The sequence below is a fragment of the Patella vulgata genome, chromosome 8, assembly GCF_932274485.2.
Source record: "Patella vulgata chromosome 8, xgPatVulg1.2, whole genome shotgun sequence".
Lineage (NCBI taxonomy): Eukaryota > Metazoa > Mollusca > Gastropoda > Patellidae > Patella > Patella vulgata.
This window is the reverse complement of record NC_065886.2, coordinates 24,025,380-24,035,456: the sequence shown is the minus strand read 5'-3', so window position 1 is coordinate 24,035,456 and position 10,077 is coordinate 24,025,380. Positions and strand designations below refer to the sequence as shown.

General features: G+C 32.4%; 1 protein-coding gene across 3 annotated transcripts in view; it reads right to left on the bottom strand.

Moving 5' to 3' along the window:
* Nucleotides 1-590: 590 nt before the first annotated feature.
* The window catches only part of LOC126830292 (protocadherin-9), a 43,883-nt gene continuing 34,396 nt past the window's right edge, over nucleotides 591-10,077 (bottom strand). For all 3 annotated transcript variants that reach the window (XM_050560655.2, XM_050560654.2, XM_050560653.2), the window contains exons 3-4: nucleotides 6,759-6,882; nucleotides 591-4,120 (exon numbers count right to left, since the gene is read on the bottom strand). In XM_050560655.2, the coding sequence (XP_050416612.1) occupies nucleotides 3,579-4,120; nucleotides 6,759-6,882 (666 nt within the window). In that variant the 3' untranslated portion in view covers nucleotides 591-3,578. The remainder of the gene's footprint in view (nucleotides 4,121-6,758; nucleotides 6,883-10,077) is intronic.

The following is a 10,077-nucleotide window of genomic DNA, read 5'->3' as shown; positions in this document are numbered from 1 at the left end:
AAAGGAGTAGGGTCGCCTGTCTGACCTCGTGGGTTTACTCCGGGTCCTCCGGTTTCCTCCCACTGCGCAAGCGATTTATTAGAAGTCCGGACTAGTTTGTGTCGAGTGGACGTTACACCCACTCCTCTCTCTCTCCCCTCTCTCTCTCTCTCTCTCTCTCTCTCTCTAATTTGTTGAAATTATAGACAAGGGCATATGGCAAAATCATTACATAAAATGCATGTAAGGACTACACATGATATATTTATCTTAATATAATTTTATTTATGCAGTACACTGTAGCCATCTAAATATCTTGAGAGAACATAATAATCAAACGGTTTAGAACTAAAAATCATAGTTTTATACATAATTTATAGACTTAGCGTAGCCAATTATTCTCTGTAGACAAGGCCGTGAACAATTATTACCAAATTGGATTAGGTTTCTACAGTCATGAAAATAAATCATAAGATACACTTCAAATAGTTATACCTCCAAATATTGCAAGCTAACGATCGCCGGGGTATTGAAACCAGCGTAACTTGAGCATTTGATATTGCATTAGATGAGAAATGCAATATCAAACGATGTGACAACAAACTTACATGTTTCTTTATCAACACATTTTATTCCATAGACATTAAGAGATTATGTACAATGATTATAATATACAATTTGTATTTCATACAAATTACACAATCAACATCATATAAACACGAGAAGACACCAACTGGCACAAAGATGCTATTGAGATTTGTATACAGCAATTTTGGACTAAACCGACATTGACTTAAATGTATTGATTCGGTTGTTCTTTTGTTTCTTTAAAAAATGAATTCCAAGAACACGTTATTATCATTTGCAGGAATTGGCCAACAGCATGACTATTTATGACATAAGTTAGATTGTCATCTACTTGGTGCGGTGGCTATGGTTTCCGTCTTACGGATGTATACTATGAACGGTGGTCGATATCATGCACTTGGCGGGGTATGCTTAATCTTTCAGGAACAAGTCACGGAATTCATATAGCAAACACAATATTTTTTAGTTTGTACTCTTGATCTGCTTTATATAATATATTCCAAAATATCGGTTGAAGAAAGGTTTACTGTATACGAATCCCTTAAGTGATAAAGGAATGTTTGGTGGCAAAATCAGCAAAGTGAATTTGCATAATGACAGCAGGCATGTATGCTATTATAAACAAAGTACATGTATGCATGGGTTGTTCGGAGATAATGTAGGATCTTCAATTATTAACACGTGTCATTGTTTAAGAAACTGTATGTTATTTATGATTTAAAAACGCTTTCTACGAAACCATGCACTTACATCGCCCCTCGTAAAATAAAGTAAAGGTTTCTATCAAGCCAAAACTTCCAGTCAGAAAATAATAGTTGGTTTACCTGGAAAATCCACACAGCTAACAATTTAGTTTTGTAGTAATCTAAAATACGAAATTTTATCTAAATTATTGGATAATTATTCCATTATATAAATAAACTACCGTTGTCTTTTTCTACTAAAATATTTCTTATCTACTAATTACCCATGATTAAAAAAACGGTTTCTTCTAAACCGTGACTTTCCCGGTTAACACATTTTGTAATATTTTGGTTTTGTAATTGTAGTTATGTAAGATACTAAATATTATCTAAATTAAGTTACTAATATTTTAGCTAATTATTCTTTTATATAGCTAACCTACATTCCTCTAACACATGTTTCTGGTTGCGTTACTATTAATGAGTACTGTAAAATGTATAGCAGAGAGCCGGTATAAAAATGATATCCAAGACCTTTAGCGCCATTCTGATCTCCTGAGATGACACTTAGAATAATTATTTATGTTGTTAAATGACTTTATGGAATTAAGCCAGCGTATATTTAAACCTTACATTGGATCACCTTTGACAAGGTCTCTGTGGATATTGTGACATGGCGTTTTTAATAGTAATAAAATGTATACTTAAAGGTTGTCAACATATAAAGTAAGAATCATTAAGAATATTAAGCTGTTGATATATTTTTATTTTAACCGTTATAACACCGCACCTTGATCCTGCAATCACTGTACAAGAGATATTGCGTTTTATACAGTAATAACCACATAGGTAGCTGAAGGTAAATATATCCTATAAGACGATTGTTAGAATTCGCCATAAATCACAAGATATAATTCATTCTATTATAGTTCTACTTAGTGTTATATGTGCCATTTTACATTGATTTATGTAATCCCTTCTCTCTATTCATATATTTGTTTTATGATATTTGGATCGTTTAGTGCAAGTAATTAGAATCTCGGTACTAATAAATCACTGAAAACATTTTACAGTTGCGTTGATTTGATATTTAATTGAAATATATATTTATTAATATTAAATTTTAAATAAAAAATAAGCGCTTATGAAATTTCATAGGGAATTTGATATTTTAGTGATGTCATTTATGCAATTAGCGAAATATGAAAATTCAAAATTACAAGACAGACACAATCGTGTATTACTATTGGATTACATAAAACGATGCCAATGATGGTTGCAAAAGATGTTCTTCTGAATTTCACAGAAATGTTTAATGACGATATCTTAATTCAAAGCAGATAAAATCATGTGATTATTAAGAACATCGAGATGTGGGTCTTGCCAACAAAGACAAAGGGCTGTCTGTCTTGTTCTTGAAAATTTCTTCTGAATAATTATAACACAATCGGATCAATGCACAAAATCGTCTAAGTAGTTTGTAAAATCAGTCAAAATATAATCCGATCGTGAATAAATTACATTACAATTCAAAGAGAAAAATCAGGAATGAATTAATTTACTACAAAAGGCCAGTTGAGCATAATCGAATCGCTAATTATAACATCATTTTTTAAAAAAGAAATGCTTTTGGAATTAGAATTTCAACGCCATGCCTTCAGATGACGTTCATATCTTACTCTGAATGCAGTGTATAAATGCGTTGTCTCAATACTAGATGAATAAATTAAATAAACTATGTACACGGACGTAATCAATTCATGAAATAAATAAATAAAAATTGGTTATACCAGATCCAGTAACAAATCAAATAATGGTTTTGCGATTTCTTATAATCTAAACTGGGTGGGATTCAGAATATCTGGGATCCCTATGATTGTAGTATTTAATTAAGTTCCGATGAAACCGTGTGCAGATAGTTGAGGTGATCAGGGCCTAGATAAGACATTCTAATTGTAAATTATACCAGTACACCACTTAGCACCACAGTGTGTCACGTAAAGTTTTAAAACTTCATATAGCCGCAAAATCTCACTGAAAGCATTCGGTGCAACATATAGCAATACGTTCTGTTATATGTTATATATATATATATTGACTATTTACATGACATTGTATACAGGACACACATACAGTGTTCAATTATGCTGTAATGGGTGTTCAGAACAATATAGCTTCACGCTGATATGATACGAATTTGATATAATGATATGGTAAGCCTTCATAATTAATGTTCCATTTAGGACATAAATAAAAATAATTATATATGGTCATTTGATATATACACATATAATGTTCCAAAGTTAAACTTGAACACATATTCAATGTTTATGTCAGAGAGTACTGCTCTCCGAGCATGTCATCCAAATCTACTCTATCCAGGGTATAACTTCCGGACGTGGTCGTGTTGTCATCATCGTCATGGTAACGATGTTGGTAAAAACTTCTACTACTTAAGTCACTTCCTAATTTAGTCATATTCATATCATTACCATACCGGAAGGGAATCACATTTTGTACCCCACCGGTGTTATATTTTTGCCAATCGCGAACTTTTTGTTTGGCATGAATGTCATTCTGAAAAGTCACTTTCTTGCCACTTTTGTCTCTTGGAGATGTAAGTTCTTGATTTTCATGAAAAGATCGTCGCTTCTCTTTGGGGTGAATATCATGATAGTTGTCGCCGTGTGCTGGATTTGAAAAGTTGGTCATTTGCGATGCGTATGATGGTAAAATCCGTGGTGAAAAGGTTTCAAACGATCGGTTACGAAGAGGATCCTTTTCCATCAAGTGCGAATTTATGATTTTCAACTTTCGTGGCCCTTCACGTGATCTGGTGGTGGTGGTGAACGATGTTATTCCACTTCCATCTGCAATTAATAAAGATAAAAATGCAGTTTTAACAAATGTTTAGGCGTTTAGAATATTGCAGATACATAATGAACGAAAATAAGTGTCATTTTTTCATATGTAAACGAGCAGGAGAAATAATAAACATCAAAACTTATTAGAAAAACGCATAACTATGTAAGAACAGATTACGAATAAGATTAAACATAACATGTTCGTGTGGATAATAAATATTCTCGAGAATTCCACGACCTATTATTACATTAGCACGTGCATTTTTTAGATTCCATACGTTGCTTTGCGAAGGATATTAATTTTTCAAAGACGTCAGAAAGATATTATGACATACCGACAACAAAGAAAACGACAAATTAATTACACAAAATATGTGAAATATTGGATGTTAAGATTAAGAAAACATATCAATAGGCATCTTCCAAGTGGAAGAATAAAAGACAAGTAATATCATATATTTTCTAAGCATGGAGACTTACGATGTGCTGAAAAAGATGATTGAAAAAACAAAAAAGATGGTAAAGAATAAAAGTAAAGTATAGAGAGTAATATTGTGATAAGTACGTGAACAGAAAAAGATGAAGAATATAAGATAAAAAAAAATATAAGAGATACCATTGGAAATTAAAGATCGTTTAGAGCAGCCATTTTGGCAATTAGTAAGTTGATAATTGCACTGTTTTATGATAATACATAACATAACGTTAAATTTCAAGAAAACTTATTCTAAATTCATGTATTAATTATTCATTTCTACTAATTATTTATGGTTACAAATCCAGTACCAGTCAAACACCAGTATATTTGACTCTTAAGATAAACATTTATATGATGCGTAAGAACCGCTATCTATTAAAGATTATTGTAAGGTCATGGCATAAGCAACCTCATCTGTTCGACCACTCATCCGCCTCAGCACAGTTAACGCCCATGTTCTTGACAAGCGGAATGATCCGGAAAAGGTAAAATATCAAAACATCATGAAGCGTTTTGGCTATTTGCGTTTTTATAATATGATTTCAAATTCAGCCGAAGCATGCATCAATTTCACCACTATAAACAATGTAATCTTAATGACTTGCATTAGAAAGTTATAGGAAGGTCTCAAATATAAATCAATTAGATCTAAAAATAAAATATAAAAGACACGAAAAGCTATAAGCTTCATCAAAGTAATTGCATTTACGGACAAAAAATTATTGCGAGAAGAAATTTATGATGTAATCAGCTAAAATAACGATATAAGAAGATATATATCATTTAAAAAATGGCAGGCAAAAGAACGAAGTTTAGAGGAGTCAGTCTCTCGTATATCTTTATTATTTGTGGCAATTTGTAATTTAGCTGCAATATTACTTATTGATCGAACATGATAATTAAGGGATGGCGGACATTAAGCTTGATTAATTATTGTTCTCCGGTCCAATCCTGTTCGATTAGACCCAGCATGACGTTTCATTACGGCATCCTATTTAGTCGTACGCGATCGAACCCGTATTATATTGGGCCATCTGGTCAGACGAAATCATCAACTAACACCAAGTTAACTATCTTTGTTCATTCATTTTCTAGGTGATTTTTTTCTAGACACAGCCAATATACCGATAAACAATATTAGTCAAATCGCAAAATTAAGAAACTGAATTTCCTGTTACGGATTTTATATGGAATTTAGGAAACATATTGGGGTCATCAACAATTATAGCTAAGATTTTAGTCCAGGCAATCATGTGGATGAATAATAAAAACCAAAGAGTCATTTGGCACATTGGTCCCATCAAAGACCGTCGTTATATTTTTTCGATGTCCATAACAATGGCTAGGCGAGAAATTATATTTAGAATCCATATTTTTTATAACCGATATTTGATTAACTTTTACTTTAATATAAGCAAATTACTCTTATCGTGGGAGACATTGTATGCTTTCTGGCCAAAGCCTCCCATACCAATTATTACATAAAATAGAACACGATCTGAGCAATTTGGCATTATAAATCAAAGCATCCAAACCCGTTTACATTATGTTCCAATACACGGTATGAGGTCACAAATTTGATGCGTTTCAAAACACACATAAACCATCGCAATGCAAAACTATACAAACAATAGTAACCCCACACATGCCTTTGCGAAACCACGGGATCATTCCTTAATACCAGTGCTTCTTTGAACTGGTACAAAACAATAAACAAAAATACAAGCTAGAAAACTTATCTTATACCTGGTGGTTCATTTGTCACCATAACCATATTTATAATATATATATATACCAATACTAAGCTACTTTTAGATTATATCATACAGTTTAATTATAAACAAACCGGTAAATATATATTTTTTTAAAGAACTACTTGCTTATCATTCAACTTCTTTAAGAAATAACATACTATTATTGGGTTTTCGGTTTTATTAAATGGTGATATTAATTATTAGTGATTAGTTATTTGAACAGCACAGATAAACCATATACTTTACGTTTTCAATATTTTAGGCTATTATCATTGGGTTTCAATTAGTGAAAGTGAAATTATTAATTTCAATGAAAAGAGAAAATAATAAAGAAATTTAGATTAAGAAAGAAATGCTAGACAATCAAATGAAAATAGAACACAAAGGAAATTTCTATAGACGATCTATTTACCTGACATTTCTGGTAGAGGGGGCAACTGTATGTCCTCCTCACTTCCGCCCCTTCCACTATCACTGGTAGTTGTCTCCCCGGAAGTATCACTTTGTAAATCCTCATTGAGTGACTGTAATGCCGCCTGAAATATTCAAAGATATAAACGTAAATTTACTACAGAATATTTTGGAATAATTGTTTATGATGTAAAGAAATGTGAAGTAGTACCAAACACCTGCCTGTCGATGTAAATCAGCACATAAAATAATAATGGTTGACCATTTGCTGAATATTCTAATCCTTATAGAAGTTAAGATTAAAACAATGAAGTTTATCCATTTTCATAATTTCATCAAAGAATCGACCAGTTTGGAGTAATTGATTGCTCCTATCAACTCATCGAGGCGAGCTGTTCAGGATGATGAATTTAAATATTAATTTTCTACGGCTTCTTCAAAGAACCAAATGAATTGCAACCCTTCATTGACATTACATTGAAACTAAGAGAAATCAAAAATTCGATTTCCGTGAATATTGTCTCAAAAACAATAAAAAATACATTATTAATTGATTGTTGCACATTTCCCATCTGAGGCAGGTGCTAGGTTTGGTTTGTGTCTGCCTGTCAATCAAGTAGCTTGTTATATCTTGGTAGAGATACACAAGTTCAATAGAAATTGTTACCACATTATCACCAATAATCCATCTCTGCAATGTATTTATTTATTAAAGTATTGATAAATAAACTCTGATAAGGACTGATAAGGGCTAAAACTACGATAACTAATAATAAAGAAGCACAAAGGATTAATACAATGAACCATGTCTACTGTTTTGTTGTATAGGTAATTAAAGAATTCAACAACAAATGTTGTCTGCTTCAAAGATCCCTGACAGGTTTAATTCGCATATCAGTAGACGAATTCGAGAATTCAAAATAACCAGACATATTTGAAATGGGTCAGAAATGAAATTGTCCATTTCATTGGATTTTATATGTTGATTGTCTTTTATGGAATGAAAATCTGTCTTCGTTGAAACTTTTACTTTTGTAGATAAAGCCATTGTAGAAATACAACTAAGTATATACTCTTATGTGAGCTATAAATGAAACTAAAATTAGTCAACAGACCGACGTTCTCTTAAAGATACATTATGGGAGATAAGATGAAGAGCTGGCAGTTCTCACTATAATAGTTAAAAACTAGATAATGCTGAAAATTTTAGTCAAATTGATTCACTCTAAACCGAGATTTTAGCGATTCAATTTTCGGCCTAGCCTCGATCATCATTACTAAAGTCGGTACAATAAAACATAGTCTCGATTATCCATTTCATGATTAAATCATGAATGGAAGTCGAACAGCATATAGGAACCTAATCCAATAAACATCGCAGGCTAGCGAGGACATCGAGAGTTGATTATGGTCTGGATAAGTTAATTAATGTCTAATTAATATGTTAGATAACATTTCAGGCCTAAAGAAAGATCTGCAATAGGCATATTTAGCTCTTACATAAGGTATGTTTAATCTTTCCACAAACAAAAGTAATGATATATACCTTGCCCTAATCGAAAAACACACATCACCCCAATCGAATGCTTTAAACTTCGTTCATTTTCTTTTCCATATAAACATAAAAATTTTACATATTCAACACTTCTATAGTATAGACTTTGTATTAAAACAAAATGTTTCTAATATATTTGTCAATTGATATAGCCACGAATTGAATACAATCCTAATTCGTTTAGCAACATTTCCGCAAAGTCAAAATTCGTAAGAGCGCCGAACTCCTATTTATATAAGCACAGCTCATTAGGCATCAAAAACTACGTAATGCTTCCTATTCAAAGAACGATTTTGTTTTCAGGTAGCTATACTGCATTCAATAAGACTGTACAGCCGGCAAACAGTAAAACCAATATTTATTTAGGATTGAAATAACAAGAAAATAATAGTGAGAAGTATAATAGGAGGGCGCTTATAGCTTAAAGGTATATAGCAACACAGACAAGAACCACAACTAAAAGCAACAAGAATCAATGGTACCATGACAATCATTATAAATTTGCATTTTCTTCACTATTATAATCAAACGGAACAAGTCAATATTTCTCTCTCTCTTTTTGATCTTTTCACGAAAACTGATATGATGCCCTACGGTGTTACAGATGCACAAACAGTTATTAATACACGGCCATTGTGTTTCAAGTAATGATCGATAAGATCACGTGGGAAACCCATATATCCAATTATTTCTTTAGTTTCGTATCTCAGAGAAAACAACATTTATCTAAAGACGTTTCGGAAGTACTATCGTATCCAAGTTTTCAAAATAAACTGAATATGTCTTAAGCATATTTTAAACGCCTACGGTTGCTTACAAATGCCGACAAATTAATGATAATCAATATACTTTATTTTTAAAAAATCCACTACAGTGCCGTTTCAAACGTTAAGTAATATATAAACTTATCTGCAAACAAATAAATAATATTCAAAATGTTGTTGCTCAAAGTTGCTACATCAATAGGATCATCAACAGTAACAACAACAGAAGAGTTGTTTGTTAACCCTTCGGAATATGCATAGCTAATCTAAAAAACTAGATGGGTCAAAAAATTATCTGCCTTGCAGACAACAAAAGACCTGATTATCAAGCCTCGTTAGTGTGTACTATAGGTATGTATTTCAATATGTACAATATACGTATTATGAAATATATCGTGTAAAAGCGACTACTACGAGACTAATTCATTTAACTACTGCACCAATTCACCTCAAATACACCTTGAACAAATCTTAAGATCATTTGAAAACGATTAACAGCCACAGTTGCTACACCAAGCCACACCAATTGTATCCTTTCAAAACTACACGTTAGTGCCCGCGGGCGTCAAGAAATGGAGACACAAATCAATGCCGACCGAGCGATGGGCTATTTTAAGGGAACCGTAGAACATAAATACCCGGCAGTTATGCCTAAGAAGGCTTCAACCCACTTCACTGTCTCGACCATTGAATGGTGATTTTCTATCCTGAAAAGATTACGACAAAATGCTATTGATCTTATTTTGAAAGTGAAGAGTAAAAGTTGAGTCTCAGTGTTTTGTCAGCTGATTGAATTTGTTGGGTTTGTAAATGTGCTAATATTTCTCTATCCCGTGAAATCGTGCGCTTAGTTAAATAGAGACTTCTTCCCACAAGTTGATAATTTGGGGTTCGTCAACTGTTTAGCGATGCAAACAGATTGGATCATCGACATAAAAAAGAGAAAGATTTTCGTGTGAATGAGGCATTAGAGTGTTTAAATAGGCCCGTTATGTTGACTT